Source organism: Corvus cornix, chromosome Z (assembly GCF_000738735.6).
Source record: "Corvus cornix cornix isolate S_Up_H32 chromosome Z, ASM73873v5, whole genome shotgun sequence".
In the NCBI taxonomy this organism is placed as follows: Eukaryota; Metazoa; Chordata; class Aves; order Passeriformes; family Corvidae; genus Corvus; species Corvus cornix.
The window spans coordinates 55,153,393-55,171,569 of record NC_046357.1 but is presented as its reverse complement, the minus strand read 5'-3'; the positions used below and the strand labels follow the sequence as shown (position 1 = coordinate 55,171,569).

General features: G+C 35.6%; 1 protein-coding gene across 18 annotated transcripts in view; it reads left to right on the top strand.

The window, feature by feature from the left end:
• Positions 1–18,177, top strand: part of ADGRV1 (adhesion G protein-coupled receptor V1) — a 332,117-nt gene that overhangs the window by 14,803 nt on the left and 299,137 nt on the right. For 17 of the 18 annotated variants that reach the window (XR_005603902.1, XM_039567433.1, XM_039567434.1 and 14 more), the window contains 4 exons: positions 3,164–3,330; positions 15,067–15,251; positions 16,162–16,311; positions 17,393–17,488. Coding sequence is in view for 14 of the 18 variants with exons in the window: in XM_039567433.1 (XP_039423367.1) it covers positions 3,309–3,330; positions 15,067–15,251; positions 16,162–16,311; positions 17,393–17,488 (453 nt within the window). In the remaining 4 variants the exon portion in view is untranslated. Of the gene's footprint in view, positions 1–3,095; positions 3,331–15,066; positions 15,252–16,161; positions 16,312–17,392; positions 17,489–18,177 lie in introns of those variants that run through there. The other variant, XM_020584153.2, reaches the window with a different exon arrangement.

Sequence of the window (18,177 nt, the reverse complement as noted above, 5' to 3'; positions counted from 1 at the left end):
GTGCTTGTGGTCATCTCTAGCATGGTCTGTCTTGCAAAAATGTTCAGGACCATCATTCAAAAAAAATCCACTTAAAAAAACAACCAACAGCTGACTACCAGTACCAAATTAATTTCTTGCAGGAAAATCATCTATATCTTGTTGATTGCTCTGTGACAAATGAGCAAGATCAGCCTCCGTATCTGCCTATATCTGGTGAATGTTACATGTTTTTGAACTGCATCATATGGGAGAAATTGATTTATAAGTAAGAGGTAAAAATAACTTGTCTGATGTATCATAATTAAGGATTGATCTGTGAAAGAGCTATGCACATGCTTTTTGTTCCTCATTCTGAGTAGTTGAGCCTGCTTCAGCTAACGCACCAGAGAAGGTGGTAGATAGACCTATATACCTGTGCAGGACCAAAATTTCAAAATTTTTGGAATCTCTTTGTTTGGTACTTGAATCCAAATAAGTGCTTAGCCCAGAATCCTGAAGCTTGGATGTCGCAGGTGAAAACAAAGGTCAATTTTAGCGACATTTATGAATAAAAATTTTTGGTTTCTGGTATTTGTAGATTAAGATTTCAGCACCTCTTACTGAAAACCAAATAGCACTGATATAAGACAAAAATATTCTGTAATAGAAACAAAAATGTAAAGAAGAAGAAATACGCATGCTAGAAAGCCTTTGTTAGATGTTTTTTTTCCTTGTTCCTTTAAGTAGTCTGTTCTTTCTCAGGGATTTGTTTCTTCTTCTAACTCCCTCTTCTGTGGTCTTTTCTTTCAGATGATGCCAATAAAGGGAAAAGGCGAGGCTTCAAAACAAACAAACAAACTGGAGTCCATTGTTTCTGGTGCTTTCAGTATTGATTTACTTGCAGCAGAGCCATTTTTTGCATACAGAGTTTTAATGATTTCAAAACAAAGGATATACAAACAAACAGAGAATTGAGGGGTGTACTTAATATACCTTATTTACTGCTTTTATTGAAAAGAGAAGCTAAGGCTGACCTGGAGACATAGTTCTGTGCAATGCCAGATCTGCTGTAGGTCCAATACCAGTCCTGCTTGTTTGTCTCTGGCATTGGTAAGGGTTGGGAGTGCAGTGTGGGCTGCATGCTGAGTTGTTAAAAGTGTGTGTGGAGTGTCTGATGTCAATCACCAGCAGTCTTCCAGCTGCTTGAAGACCATCACTGATAAAATCTTATGGGAGCTCTCTCATCTGCAAGTGTAAACAAAAAGAAGCACAGATCCCCGGAGTGGTATGATGAACATGAAAAAAAAGTAATCAGGAAATCCTCAGGGATTGAAAGAAAACATGGTGTACCACGTGTTGAGTAAGAAAGCATAGCAAAAGGTACAGTCATTTTGGATCTGAATGCAGTTTTGTGGGAAGAGCCCACGAAAATAACCATGTGAATTACTAAGCCTAAATCTGAGTTCTCACTCTTCCTTAGTGTTCTAGCTCAGTAATTAACAACGTTTAATGTGTTCAGGCCTTATGTAATTGAGAACGAATTACTATTAAGGCAGCCCCTCTGATAGCTGGTGGAAGATGAGCTTTGTACAGAAACCGGATGAAAAGAGGAAAACGTGAAGTAAGTTATATAAGCCAAAACAACATTATAGAATAAAAGATAAAAAGAATCTTATACCTCTAGTATCCTTTTGGCCAGTTGATCAAAAGATGAAAAACAATATGGGATCTGGATTTTGCGGCTGAAATATAATAACAGTATGGTATTGAAAAACATGCTACTTATCTCCCATGCTCATACATTAAGTTCTGTCTGATGCAAAATTCTGCACTAATAATATTGGCCTTTGAAGGACTGCTTCTTGCTCCTTTTTTTTTTTTTTTCCCCAGATAAACTGGTGCTTGTACATGAGGATTATGCATAATAAAATATTGATGAAAAGATACGTTCAGATATAAACCAAGGTGAACTAGTGCAAGAAGTGATTAAACCTATAAAACAGATTATCAAACAGAACACCCTGAATTCCTTTTAGATGCACAGCATAGTTTTTTAGGAGAAAAAAGTACACTTGAGTTTTCTTAAAAAAGGAGATTTTTTATAATGCTTGGTGAATCATCCCAATAATTCCTCCAGCCTTAAGAATGGGAGTTTGTTCTAATTATTAATGTCTACTTTTCCATCTGCATATTAGATTGTCTATGCCTTTATCAATTATACTGCAAATGTTTATTTATCAACATTAATTTTATCTATAGGTATATACCGAGTAAATAGAGAGATTCTTCTTATCCAACGAAGCTAGGTAGTACTCTGAGATAACTATTTGGACTTCCTCTTTTGTCAGAGGAGGGAAATAACTACCTATTAGAGGTAGTTCATCCTGTCCTGCTATGATTTTACACTATGCTGGATGGCTTGTTACTTGGAATGCTTCTACTTTAAAACATCATCTTTATAAGCAAAATGCTTCTTGAGGTCTGTGTGCCTTTTACTAAGTCATTTTTCTAATCTTTCATCATTCTCTAGCATCTTCTTTGCCTTTTCATATTTATTTACATTATTCCCAAATCATCATAATTCAATACAAATTGATGTAGTGACCAGGCTAAATACATCAGAAGGCATAGGGTGTTCTAGATTCTGTCTTGGTTTTGCCTGAATACATCTGTGCTCTATTTCTGCCTTCTATCCTTTATTGGATAAGAAGAAATTTTAATACTTACTTACTATTAAATGGGAGAATTTGTGAGTTTGGGGGCCAACACTGACAAAATCGGAGTGTCACCTTTGTGTCTCTCTTGTGGCTTAGGATTTCCTTGGAATTGTGGCGACCATTAAATATGAATTTGATATTAGCTAGAGAAATGGCTGAGTCTGGAATGCTTCATCTAGGATTGGAAATTGTTTCTCTAACAGAGAATTGTTTCTCCATCCAGAGCACTGAATAGCTGTGAATTAAGATGAGCTGCATGTTTGGGTGGCACTGAGAACTTGAATCCATAATCTGTCATCATCCAATAATAAAACCTGCCAGTTTTGCTGTGCACAGTAATAAAACAGAAGATATGTTGAGTGGAAGACCTGCCAAGGCGGTGGCGGGAGGGGCTGACTCTGTCTTAACTACAGCAGTGCAGCAGTAATTGCTGGGCTTTGAAAAAATTTTGTACTCTACCATCCCGCCCCTTTTTATCTCCACAGCAGTGGGAAGGCAGCAGCAGTCAGGAGAGGGAGGAGAGTGATGGACGCTGCGCAGAACGGAGGGAGGGAGGAGTAGGAGACGGGAATGCATAATGCGTGAGTGACAGAGGGTGTGCAGGCGGCTGGCAGAGTCCAGAAGACGCGGATGTTCATACCCCAGGGTCCAGGTAGGTTTGTTGTCCCTCTGTCTGAGACGGTAGTTGCTTTGGAAGCATCCTGTTTCAGCTGCAGAGATGTTCCCTGTCCAGCCCAAGGGCTCTGCAGGCAGCACCTGTTGCAGCAGGGACGTGGTTTAGCAGCAGCAGAAACTGAGTATGTCGCTCATCCATGAGGGGCTGCTGGAGGGTGAGAGTCTGCTAAGGTTTCTGTTGTTCCAGCAGCTCGTCTTTCTGCTCTGCAAAGCCGGGCAGGTGGAGACAATAGTCTTTCCAATGGAAAATCCTGTTCTCAGGGGATGCTATCAGGATGCAGCTCAGTCTAAAGCTGAAAATTTTTGACTCTCAAAAAAGAATAAAACATTAATTGGCAGTGTAATTAGGTGAAAATAGAAGTGGAGGAGCTGCTTGTACACTGTATTTTAAAGGAGAGTGAGTTGAAAGAATGAATTTTTCAAATAATCATCTAATAAGGAATGAGTTTTAAACATTAGTAATTACAATATGATGTGGAAGTGATTACACTTAGAAATACTGCTTTTGCTTCTTGCTTTTGATGTATTGATTCTATATAAGACATTGCATAATTCACTTTTGTTGACCCAGATAAAGTTAAGATGAAGTGTATATGGAACTGCTTGCCAAAAATCAGTCACTGTTTTTTAATGAGTCTGTAATTGCTTTATAGCGCAGATGTGAAATAACATGTGATTTTTAAAAATGTTATTCATTATATAGAAGCCAAAAGTGCTTTGGTTTTTGGTGTTTTTTACACACATTTTCTAGAAGAGGTCTTTCAGTTAAGTACTCAGCATTTTGGGACTCAGCCATGAGGGCAGTTTAATAACTGAAGGTAGAATGTGATATATTTAGTTTATCTGTCCCTTAAGCCTAAAACAAGCTTCTCTTACTAAACAGATTTCAGTGTTTCCATGTGGAAAGACCCAAAAGAACCAGATTCCTGAGGAAATCAAATAATTTGTGGTATAATAGGCTTAGAATTGAAATGGCCAAATGTTTGATAATATAAGAGCTACCACATTTCAAGGATATACTATTTCTAATCTGTTGTTGTTACGGGGGTTTATGTTGTTATTGATTTCCAAAGCACAGTTTTTGCACTTTAGCTGTTTTCAAATACGCTTTTGTGTTTTAAGAGCTTTATATGAAGAAATCAATGATGTTTACTAAATTTACATCTGAGCAAATTAATTAACACTGATAATGGGAGCACATGCTTATTAGCTTGTAAGTGTGGTCTGTGTCCTGGACACATGAAAATTGATGGGAAAACATGGTCTCTGTTTTTGTGAAGGCTAGTGCTGGGCAGTTTATTTGTGCTGTCAGCATTTTGAAGGTTGAAAAATAGTGCTGGACGTGTTTCAAATTGTTGGTACTAGTGAATGAGATCTATCCTCATGCATTCAAATCTACTGTGCAATTCTTCCCTGAGAAGCTCTCGTGAGCCTTATTTAAAAGAAATTTTCAGAATTGGGTCTAAATCATAGCATGTATTAAGATCTCTACTACCTATGGAATTTTGTTATTTAAGCTTATTATCTTCAAGGGGGTTTTATTCGCTTTGGAATTGCATTTAAAAAAATAGAGTGCCTAAATCTACAAATGCTTACATGAATATTTTAATTAGCATGTAAATATGATGACAGAAATTGAACTGTTGGAAAAGCTGTGAAAGCATATTCCTTTAGTTGTATAACACTAAAGAAGAGCATCACTACAGAGGTCTGTGAGGATCTCATTCATTGTGTACCAATGATTTGTAGCAATTTGAGAGAAAAATATTGATGACCCACAAATCACCTTTGATATTGTTACACAGCTACCGTAGTTGTTCAGAACTGTGTCATGATAACAGTGAGGGGATTTTTTATCAGTTTAAAAGTGGTCTATAAGCTTAACAGAACTTTAATTTTAGAATGTTTCATTGAAAAATTGGAAAAGTATGCCATTGCATCACACTTTGAAGAAAGAGTGATTTAAAAATTGTCTCAGCTACATCTGAAGTGTTTTAGTCCAAGGTGGTTTTGGAAGCATCAGAATAGTAAAGTGTATGTATGATTCTTGCTATTATTTGAGATAGGATATCTGATGCAATTTAGCTAAATTTTATTTCTGAATAATCCCAAACTCTTCCAGGGTGTTGCTGGTATCGGGTCAGTTTAGTTGTTCACTAAGAAATATGAAAATGTAGTAGGCAAGAATAAATAAAAAGAATATGCTGAAATTATTTGCTTATGGACTATTAGGTCTTGACCTTCTAAAAATATGATCACACATATAACTATTTTTACATGTGTAATCCTCTTGATCAGCTGTATTCATTTGTAGAAATTGTGCTTGCATTTCAGCTCTACAAGACTGGCCAATTAAGGTATAATAATTTTTGTATATAGAGGTGAATATAACAATTCTTTTCCTTTCTACAAATAAGCATACATACTGTTTAAAGCTTCTCTCAATGTGCATTAAGAGTCAGATGCTATATAATATCTCCATCATCAAATTGAATCTTACAAAGCCACTGCTGTCAGTTGTAGGCATTTGTCATAGTTCCACAAATTCAAGAATTATGTCTATCTAATAGGAGCTACATTAATATTTCTTAAGGAAAAAAAAAGTTTGACAGGAGGAAACAATAGTACAGGCCATTTGTCTTACTCCAGGTGGACCCACTGTTACATATTTTATTCAGAAAAAAAATACCAAGTCACAAATGATTTCACAAATGTCTGCAAAGTCTCATTTGCTTAAGTTATTTTTTCAGTGAATAATCTCACTGGGAAATACTTTGTGTAAATAAACACTTCCAAGATTTAGCTTACTCTGCGTATGAGAACTTGAGGCAGCTTGCAGAAAGAATTTTCAAACTGTGAATTCTGAAATATACCTCAAATATGAAAAAAATGTTTCATAGATTGGCTTATGATTATTTCCTATAAAACTAAAGTTGTAGTTTCTTGTACTGAAATAATTTGTAAATCCAAACCAATGCTGCAGTTAAGATAAGTATGCCTGTACTTATTCAAACAGGCCTATTTGACAGGCTAAATTTATCTGGGAAAATTAAACAACAGAGAAGATGCTTTGCATGTTTATCACAGCTTTTATGTTTGTGGATTTTTTTATCAGGACAGAATTTCCTGTAGAATGTAATAGCAATGTATATTTTTCTATACTGAGATACTTTTGTTTATCTAATCTTGTATCTTGTATAGACTCATTAATTTGAATACAGTTACAATTCTCATTTTCTGATGGCAAAAGAAACTTCTCAGTCACTTATCCTGGACTGGTCCAATATGTTACTGCTTTGAATTGTTTCAAGCTTTGCTTCATTAAGGATTTAACATGGCCTTAATTCAACCATCTGTTACGGGTTTGGCAGGCCAACAGATCTGAGGTACTGGTAAGAGCTTTAGAAATTTCCCACATTTTTAAAGGTTAGGAAAAGGGCTACCTTTATGAATAGATTTTGAATAATTCTCAGGAAGACAATGGTGCAGAAGTGGGGTAAAAAATGCTTGTCATTCTCTGAAGCTCAGGGTCCCTTGTCTGCCTTTAGCTTTGCTGAAAGGCAATTAGCATTTCAACCAGCCAATTTGGTTACATGCAATGAAGTACTTGGGTTTGTAATTCGCTGCTTTTGGCTTGGTGCTGTTGAGAACTAGTTTTGTGTAATCCTCTCAAAGCACCTTTCTTTCCAGCATAGTTATTGTTGCTGGTCTTAAATAACTAATAAACAAAGAGGTTTCCTTGTCTTGGGCTGCAGGGTGCCTTAGAAGAACAACAAGAAATATCCAGTTAATAGGGGAATAATTATAATTATTAAATAGTGATTATTAAATTGTGACATGAGTTAAAAGGTTTAGAAAGCCAGGCAAAGCAGCATACATGATAAAGGTAGTGTAAAAAGGCTTTGGTTCCAAACAAATTTTGCTTAAGGAGTTCTCTTCTCTGAGAAATAAATACTTTATCATGCGTTTTATCTAAAAACGGATTGCCCAGATTTAAGAGATTAATCCACAGTATAGATTAGAGTGAGGGCCCCATGCTAATCATCTTTACAAATTACACAAATGTATTTTTAATTCTACAGAAAGAAGTCTTTGGGGGACTGCAACACACAGATTCTTTAATTAAGTCAATATAATTTGTTGCAATCTAATGAAAAATGAATACATTTTACTGTAGAAAAGAACCTTGTTTTATGTATGCCTTAAATTCTTGTATTTAGTAATACCCTTTTTTGAACTCAAGAAAATCTCACTGATTCAATTACGGTGATAATTAGGCAACACGTTAAAAATTCTGTTTGGCTCATACATGTGTATTAAATAGTAAGAATCCATTGTGGATAGCAACAGTTCTGTCGGTGTACCTGAAACAATGCCATCTAATCCTTGCCATGAGGCTCTAATTTTGCTGTTCTGTACCCTAAAGTTTTGGGTTTTTTTCTTGCAATAACATTACGTGTAAAGCACTGATTTAGGATGACTTTAGTTTTAAGTGAAAAAAATTACCACTGTACTGCAGAAAACCATGATTTCTTTTTCTGGTATATACTGTTTATTCAGGCCATGGAAATTGATTTACAGCAGGTACTAGGTATTTGAAACTGTGATAGTTTTGTCCTCGGCTCCCAACATAGGTTCTCAACATATGTTAAGTAAGAGTGTTGAGGACATGCAAAAAACCTCCAAAATTGAGTACAAATGGAAATTGTTGTGGAAGTTCAGATTATACTTAAGTATAATAAATGGCTGATTTGCAGTGAAGCCTGCAGACCTTCATCAGCTGTATTTCTGGTTCCTTATGTGTTAAGAGCCTGATCCTGTGGCATGCTCAATCATGAAGTTACTTCTACAAGTATGAGCTGGGAGTGTTAGGCATCTTAGTGGGTCAGTCCCTTGTTTTTGATTCAGTTTGGTTGTTGGTTTTTGGTTTATTGTTGTTTTTTTAATCTCCTTTCTTTTTGGTGCAAAAACCAGCTTGAGAGAGGGTATAAATGCTTACAGTGTCTGAAGTTACAGTTACTTGGTGCAAAATACCTAGGTAAAAATCTAGCTCTGGTTCTGGAGTACCCTGCAAATTGATTTCTGTCAGTGAAAGATGTTATACTGTTTTCATTACAACTACATGGGTGGAAAATGATTTCCAGTGTGGAGCTGAAAACTATATCTTTACCTTTTGCTTAAATTTATACTGTAAGTAGAACTGTTCATAAATACTGTCTTGCTTTTAACAGTATGTAGGCAGGCCTATATATGAATAGATTCTTGTCAGTTGTGTGAGATAAATTGAAAGCTCTGCAGGTGAAGTCAGTGTGCTTGAACATAAAGCAAACTCAGATCCTTACTAATGTATTTCTCAACATTGTTAAGTAGCAGATTTCTGCCAAATTTTATTTGCATCAGACTCTGATCTCTGTTCTAAATTTAAAGTAACCTTAATTAGCTCCAAGTTGTTACATTGGAGGTACTGTGGGTAAAAATAATCCAGATTTTACAGCTAGTCAAAATTATTTCCTGGTTCTCTGTTTGACTTGAAAATTATAAGATAACTGCAGATTTTTGTAGAAGACCTTCTGCTTGCTGCTGGAAGTACTGGATACAACACTGCTTGAGAGTTTTGCCCGTTATCCTCAGCTCAGAATTGTAGCAAGTGGTTACCTCAGAAAATCTCTAGCATTCCCTGGCATAAGAGATAACATTTGGTTCTCCAGTGATGATTACATGTTTTAGAACTTAAAAATTAATAATACAGTTTAGATCCACTCAAGTTCTTCTGAGAAAATAAAAAAGAAATTGCTGGAAAACTTGCAAGGGGTAGTCTGGACTTCTTACGCTTTTTAACTCTGAGTGACCTCTAATAACAGGGTGAGATGATTTGGATTCCTCCTTATGCCTTTGTCTTGGCCTCAGCTTGCAGATTTACTGCTTATGTATTGGTTCCTGGCTGTGATGATAGATGTACCTTTCTGACTAGTAAATATAAATATAATGGCAGGCAAGTTAAGTGTATTTTCTTCCTTAGGATAAGATGTCTATTTTGAAGAGTGCACGCCTTTTCCAAGAGGGGATAATTGAATGAGCAAGAATTATATGAAGTTGTTCAGGTTTCATTAAATTCACCTTTCCCAGTAATATATATGGTAATACAGAACAAGATTAAAAAAAAAAAAAGGTGCAACTGTTAGAAAGGAAGTGGTCAGGGGAATAATTGACTGATGTCACTGTCATCAATGTTAAATGCAGATAAATCTTTTTAGCACCTGATGTGCTGCGGTACTGTTCTATCAAGACAGCAGTAGTGACTAGGGAAGTAGGCAACTGAGACCAAAAACTTCAAGATAGTGAAAGCTGACCAAGGGATTTCCAATGTTAGTAATAAGAAGGGCAATGTCAGGTATCTGACATGTCTTTGTAATAGAGAAAGACAGGAAAACGTAGAAGAACTGGAAGCAAAGACATTCAGTAACACTGAAGAATGCTCATGAAAACTGGTGAGATAGACTCTGCAACTATTAGCATAGTCCAGGGATGCAGACAAAGGCAGTATAATCTCACTGTTTATTCACCTTGAAGTAGGTTGAAGGCAAAAAAGGGATATAAGCAGATACTGTTTTGAAATGGTACTTTTGGAAAACTCTCTTCTTCAGTCTGTATTAGAGTGAGAGACTTACTTATTCCACATCTAAACAAAAAGCCCGAAGCAAAGAAGGAACAACAACCAGCAGAGCAGGCTTGGGTAATGCCTGCTTTCCATATGCCAAGTTTTGTTGTGTCCTCCTTTTCATATGTGTGAACTGTGGGAACTTTGAGGCTAGGCAAAACCTAGTCTGAAATAAAATATTTCTCTTTTAATTTGGAACCTTGACAACATAGAAAGGAGAATTTTAGTAAATCAAATTTATTTTAATCCCTGCTGTTTTCTAACGTTGTTCTCCAATATTGTTGTCAATGTCAAGAGATTCTGAGAACGCCTAAAATAAAAATACTGAAAATATGCATGGTTTTAATATGTTTCTACAACAGGTGCAGCAATGGCAATGGCCTTGTGAAACTTCTTGCTCCGTGCTGTTCCTGTGTACTACAGAGAATCACCTCTTTACATATGAAAGAGCACATGTATCTGTCTCCCATTGTATTCAGCCAAAGATGCTGCTGGGTGCTGACATCTCTGCTGTGAATAGATTTCTCTCTGGCAACCACTGATAGCTGTAATACTGTACTCAATGCAAAGTAATAGGCATGCCAGTTTTTTAATGTTTGACTTGGCTGGGTATTTGTAATCACAGGGAGTAGACAAGGACAGTGAGTGAAAAGTGCACTTACTCTTGCTCCTCTGTGTCTGTGGGCTTTACAAATATACAGTGAGTTGTGTGATGATGGGCAGTGGTAACCAAGTTGTAGCCGCTGGGTGGGAACGGTGCTGCTTCAGCTTGTTGCTTCTCCTGTAAACAGCAGTGACAACTCTGAGGTAGAGGATACGTAATCACTTGTTCCATCTGCTTCTTTGTTAGTGAACCCTCTTTCTTTTGCCACTTTCCACTTCCTATCTGGCATTTTATGCTTATTTCATTTCAGATTTTTAATCTGGAGCAGTCTTCATTTCCCTTCTTGATCTCTCTATGTTTCATTAGGCTATAGATTCCCTCATACTTCAAAGTAAATAGCCAGGAGATCTTTTCATTCTTAAGGGTTTAACTTAAGCACAGAAGCCAGTGTAAAAATCTGCAGAAAAGACCATTCATTCTTTATAAACCTTAAAGTCTTCATCTGAAATTTGTTCCAGAAAATTACTGGGAACAGCAAGCTACTCCTGGTGATTCACCAGTTTCATAAGCCTACCTTGGCTCCAACTGGACAACAGGGTGAAATGGTATTCCTTATATAAATGGTGACATTACTGTGGAAATTACTGTGTGGAATCAGTGTATGATTTGTTAGATTCCACACTAGTATTCTGTATTTTAGTGGAAAATACAAATGGGCTTCAAAAAGTGCCATAAGATGTATGCTAAAAGAAAATGTGAGTTAGTGATCATGACTTTACTTTTTAAAACTATAGGGTTGAGGAATGGGACTTTATACTTTTAAAATCCTTTAATCCAGAAACTTTTATTATAAACCACTTAGAAACATCATCTAGGCCTCAGTACATAGCATTGTTTCAAACTACCACTGATACTACAAATGATTATTTGAAATGGCTCGAGTCAGAACATGGTAACAGAATAGTTAATCCATTGATTTGAACATTCTCTAAAGATATGTGATACTCTATTGCTTGTTGTTGTTATAAAAACATTTTACTGACTTTCGTACATTAAGCTAACTAGACTATCTCAATATCCTGGATGGAGAGAAATTAACTCAATAATATTTAGCTGAAACAGAGGGGAGTGTTTGATCACCAAATGTATGGTTTACCAAAATTTATCAGTGATCAAGGACTAGAGTTTCAGCTTAATTTAAAAAACAAGTTACAAATTAGTCACCAGTGGTTTAATGAGGTGAGGGAAGTAAGGAAGGGTCCTCATGTAATCCCTGATCTTGCAAAAGCTTCTACTGAACTTCATGCAATATATTTAATAAAGAACAGATTGTGTTCCTATTACTGTATCCCGCAGCCATAGGGAGGAGGAGAGAGATCCAGCAGGCAGGAATTGTGCAGCAAGATTGATTGATTGATTGAATTATTTTACAAACTCTTTTATAGACTTTTTTCTTCATAGTCTAATTGATCAAAGGATCAGCCACCCCCTGGGGTGATTGGCTAAAATCCTAAAACATCCATTGTCAAAATATTCTTCTACTGTACCATAAACAAGGCTTTGCAAGGTCGCAGGTGATCATAGTTTATAGAACTCTGCTACTAACTTCGTGAGAGAGAAAAGTATCTCACGGGCTTATAAAGAAGCAGGAAAATTTCTTGCTAACAGCATTTTTGTATCCACATGTTCCCATATAAATTTACAGAGGAATTTAGTGTACAAAGTGAGTTCATTTTTAATAAAGTAAAATACTGGGACCTGTAATATGTTTTCAGCTATTTGAATAATTTTTTTCTGCATTCTCTACGTCTAGATGCATGTTATTTTTATTACATCGCATCAATTTAAAAAAGTAATCATGATTTTCAGAGTTTCGTTTATATAAACAGAGTAAAAACTACTTCTGGCAGACTGTGCGAAGTAAATCTTAGTACAAATAACATAACAAGGAAGGATACGCACCAACTGAATAATTGATGGTATGATTGTGAAACTTCTCTTGTTCCGCAGGAGTAATCCTATAGTTTTAGAATGCTCTCTAGTAGAAGTAATAGAATTCAAGTAATTCTAAACTTCTTAATCTTGCCCTCAAGGATCATGTTTTCAGTATTATTTACTAGAAGCATGTACTGTGGGAAGGTACTGGTGAAGTCTATGACAAGGTAACACCTGAAGCTAAAAGGTCAACAAATTCCTCAGTTTAGTATGGATTATGCCTGCATCTGCAGACAGTGTAATTGTCTGAGAGTTTACAAAGGTTAGACAACTCTTCTCTTTCCAGCTTGGAGGTTTTTTTTGTTTGTTTTTTTTTTTTTTTAGAGCAGTTCCACATAAAACCAGAAAAAATACCTTGCAAATTACTACATTTGATAATTTTAAATCCCAGGGGATTTATGTATATATATTTTATCTTTGCTTCCCACTGTAAGATTTTGCTGCACTAGAATTACTGAATGGATAGATACGTGAGAATCAAGCATTGTTTCTGTCAGACTGTTACACACTGAATTCCCAATAAGACCCATGGATATCTTGAAGGACTGTGTTCCTGGTAATAAAAGTTTAGAGTAGTGTGAAGCTATGCAGCAAAATTATTCTACTGTGTGACATTTTTTTTTCAGAAATAATCAGACACTGTTCAAGTGGGTGGTGAAAGGAATAGAGAAAATAGTTATTCCTGATTTTTTGCACTTTTTTTGTTCGGCTGTTCCCTCTGTGATGTTCAACAGATTTAGGTGAATTTATTGTTACAGGCAGTTAAAATCAACTTACTTTGTCAACCCACCAGTCTTTGCTTGAGGGTATTCCGAAAAACATTGATAGTTTTTCTTGACTGTATTTCCAAGTTATACTTCGTTAATATGCCATGTCTGTGGATCTTTTTGTTCTTTAGCTAGCCTGAAAGCAGTTTCTTTCGAGTTCTCACAACATAAAATTTATCCTTGCCCAGAATTTGTTGAAAGATGAATCAAAGACTTGAAGTCTTTCTGAAGTTCTGTTAGTTTTAGTGGTCTCCTGAAACTATTATTCTCTGTTCAGTCCGGGATTAAAACTACCTGACTGCAAACATAAAACATTCAGAGTATGTGTTAGACCTCAGTTCTGATTCAAATTTGACGCACAAAGATGTGTTTCAGTGTACTCATGACATTTACTGTTTTGCTGATAATTTATGACTAAATATTAGTAACTGCCACTCATAAAAAATGAGAGCAAGTGCTTTGCAAACATGTCTGATTTTAAATGTTATTAGTATACAAATATTAATGTAGTATGTTCTGTACAATTTATACAACTGTGATTGACCAGATTTGTCCAGTAATTGTAACACTTGGAAGGATTATTTTAAGCAAAGTGACATTTTATTTATATATTTAATTACACAAATTCTGCTTGTATCTTGTACAGAAATTTTAAAAAGTAATAGTATAAAATAACGACCACAGATTAAAAGAAGCTTGGTGAGGGAACTAATTCAATTACATGATGTTGTAATGCATTTTGGTGTTTAGAGCACAACTTTGTTCTCTTGGCTTTTTCCAAGACGGCTAAGTTCCTTTTGTCAGCAATTTGCCCTATCCAGCATCCATGTTCTCATTTCTGGTCTGCAGTGTACAATGTAAGCCTCTGCAGAAAAATGCAACCATTTGAAATTTTTTGTGTCAGACTCTTTTAAAAGTGCATCTTTCACAGTATCAACACCTGATGACTTCACTGGGACTTAAAATCATATTTTACATCACAAAACTGGACTCCAATGTAAGAGAAATGAACCACCTTAGTTTTAAGTTTGTATATCTTAATAGAAAATACTAGACATTTTGCAGAAAGAAATAGAAGTAGAAGCCTGGCTGTACAAAGACTGCAGTGGCATTTAAAAATATCACAGTGGTTGTCAGGGACAGGAACACGTGAAAGCATTATGGAATAAGAAAAGACTCAAGTGAATATGCAAATGTGTAAGAATATTTAATGGTGAATAAGATGTCAGAAAATGATCTGTGTGATGACTGCAAGTATCCAATCCTTCAGCCTTCCTGTAATTTTTTGTGTATTTTTAAATACAGTCTAGAGAGCAAAGAAAATGGAAATAGAACTGTCAACCTTGAAGCCAATTTTTTGTTGATTGAAAATGAAAAAAAGTTGTGGTAATTTCATCGGGTTTTTTCTTAAAAGAAGTTCTTTATTCCTCCACTTGAAGAAGTCAATAAATACTGTCTAGAAAATCACTAAATTAAAATTATGAAAATAGAATTAGATACTCATGATAATTACATCATATGATTTGATTGTAGTGGAGACCTATGCATGTTTTAATCGCATTTCTTAAACTCACAAGATGATCATGGTATTTAAAGAGTTGAGAGGGGTCAACTGGAATGGTAAGGTCAACCATGAATGCTTTGTGTATTTTAGATTCACAATTTATTTTTAATATTTTTTTTCTATAGGGATGCCCTCTGCTTCTTTATTAGTTTATTTGCTTTTAGCATTATTCATTCATTTCACATCTGGAGAAACAGAAGTGAAGTTCAGTGGACAAACAGAATTTGTAGTCAATGAAACAAGTACAACTGTTATACGTCTTGTGATTGAAAGGACAGGGAAGCCTGCTAACATCACAGCAGTTGTGTCGGTAAGAAACCATGGCAGTGATATTCTCAGTAACTGTGGATAACTTTCTGAAGGGCTTTTTGGGAAGTGTGGGCTCAGATACATGGAAAGTTGTGAGTATAACTGATAAGACAGACAAGTGAGAGCCACAAAGAAACCTGTTTCCTCTTCTCTGAACTTGTAATTTCACTGTTCTGAAAGGAAGAATAGTCTTTTTCACAATGGTTATTTCAAGCCTTTAGCTTCTAAGAAGGATGATTCAGGTGTGGCAGCTATGCTGGTTCAGTGGCTTCTCTCCATTTAGTCTCAGTGCCCAACTGTAAACTTAGTCTAGACCCTTTGCTATTTTGACATGACTGCCTTTCTAGTCTCTCCTCTAACCACCTCACTTACAGTAGAATCAGGGGAATTTTCTTCTTGAAAAAATTCACTGAGATGAAAGGAGGGAAGTTTTTCATGGAAGACTTAATCTTGCCAACTTTGGTGATCAAATTGTTAATCTAGGTTGAATGCCTAGGCTCCTTCCAGTGCTTAGAATGGAAGGCAGAAGGCAGTTACATCCTAAGGTAAGTTTAATTCATGTAGAGTGTTATGAGGTGATCAGTGCTTCCTGTACAGGCATAGCTTTTTCAATACAAAAACTTTTCATATGGTGCATTATGCAAAACATACCCAATTGCAGGGAAGGAAGTCGTAAATGGTTCTGAATAAAGTGTTCTGTTGTTTTATTGGGTTTTTTTTCACCTGTTTACTCAGCATGAATAAAATGGGTTTTTATCCATGTACCTTCTGTCCAGAAATTAACTGTATGACAGCAGGGGAAATTGTGGGAAGACTTATGTTCAGAAAAGATATTTGAATGAGTCTAGAATGATAATATAGAAGATACTTAGAGAAGAAGGAGGTGACATTTTGTTGTGTGTTTATTGCAGATTTATGGAGAAAATACAGGAGACTTTTTTGACACATATGCAGCTGCATTTATACCTGATACGGAAACAAACCGAACAGTATATATATCTGTCTGTGATGATGATCTTCCAGAGGCTGATGAGACATTCACATTTCACTTGACACTACTGGTAAGTCTCAATTTTTTAGTTTATCTATTCCACAGAAAACACTGGGTAATCTAATATAGACAAATGATATTTAATAGGTTTCAGAGTAGTCTTACTGCTCATGAGCAGTAATAGGTAAGAACTAAAATCTGGAGTCTGAGCAGGATGGTGCTTATTGCCCTTCAGAAAGTTTGCATTTCTGTGGATGTCTCTGTGTCATGTTGCTGTGCCTGACACTTAAGCAGGCACTGCATTCAGCTGTGGATGTTTGAAGGTGTACTAGAGCCCAGAAGATTTAGATTGTGAAGACTCAGCCTTTCCTGTTTTCCTGCCTAGCATGTGCCTGGAGGAGAGGGTGGAAGTAGCAGAAAAAGAGGATGACTTCCAGTCCTCCAGAAGCAGAGCTTAAATGTTGCTTATCTAAACCCAAACAATTTTATAAGTACTTACGAATAAATTTCTTCGTATTGTTCTGTCTCATGCTGCATGAGAGAGGTTCGCATTCACGTTTTTTTAGCTAACAGTTCATGGCTAAGATGTCAGTTTTGTAAAGATAAATTTTCTATTTCATTGCCAATTATTACACATCTATGGGAATGTTTGCAATGAATATAAAAATGCGTATTTTCCCTTCCTTCTTACTTTGATTTGTAAAGGTATCTCAATTTTACAGTGCTATAAATATCTGCTTCTTAAAGCTGTTATCCCAGTATATCCTTTAGCTGGTATCCCACTATAATAGCTTCAAAGTTTCAGTTTTATACAAATGTTAGGGAAAAAAGAACAACTTTGGAATTCCTGTCATTGTTAAATGCTTCATATATGGTTTCCTATTGATATGCTGTTAATAATTGTTAAACCATTGTTAATCATTTGCAAAATTTGTTTCAAGAAATTTATTGTTGACTGTGTAGAGTGTATTTCCACAGTAATTAAGAATTATTTTAGTGCATTCTATTGCTTTAAACAATTTTCATTGTGATATATAATAAAAAGACAACATTTTTTGTAAGCTAATATTAACTCTTAAAAGACAGTAAAATCAAAATGCCTATTTTTTTTCATCACCATACTTAATACCTTATTTTGGTTTTAATTTTAGAAACCATCTGCAAGGATAAAGCTTGGCTCACCCAAATCTGTCACTGTAACAATCTTATCAAATGACAATGCCTTTGGAATAATTTCTTTTAACATGGTACGACTTTTTATATGGTATATTTTAGAACATTTTAGAAAACATAGAGTTGAAATTGTCAAAGATGCTGGTTAGTTATTCACCCAAGTCCTTTGAAAACAGATGCTGAGTTACATCTCTTAAAAACATCTCTAGAGATAATTCGTACATATGTATGTAATTCATACATATATTCAGCTTTAATATTTCTTTAGGCTTTTAGGTGTTGAGATGTTGCCTGAGATCCTCAAACTTGGATGAATATCTATGTTGCTCATCTAAATGTAAAGCTTTTAAATATTGTTCAGTCCCACTGCCCCTCAATATCGTATGGAGGAAGTGAGGACTAATACCATAGAAAAGTTAAAGACACAGCTTGGAAATTTTAAGAATATACACATTTTTCTCAGGTGAGCAAGCTGTGAGAGCAGCATCATAATATAATACCTTCTGGGGATAAGACAGTGTTGTGACTCTAGTGGTATGGAGGATATTTGCAATAATACAAAGTTTGTGTTAGTAGAACAAGAAGCTGTGCTTTATTGCTGGCATTGTGGCAGTATACTTTTTAGAAGACTTCCCTGAAAAAAATCCAATATAAGAAATGTTAGCATCACTGTATTAAACCACACTGCTCCCTGAAGTGCTGTAATTCTTTGAAATATCTTAGCTGCAGCTGTTTGATAGACGGAGTCCATTATCTAGTTATC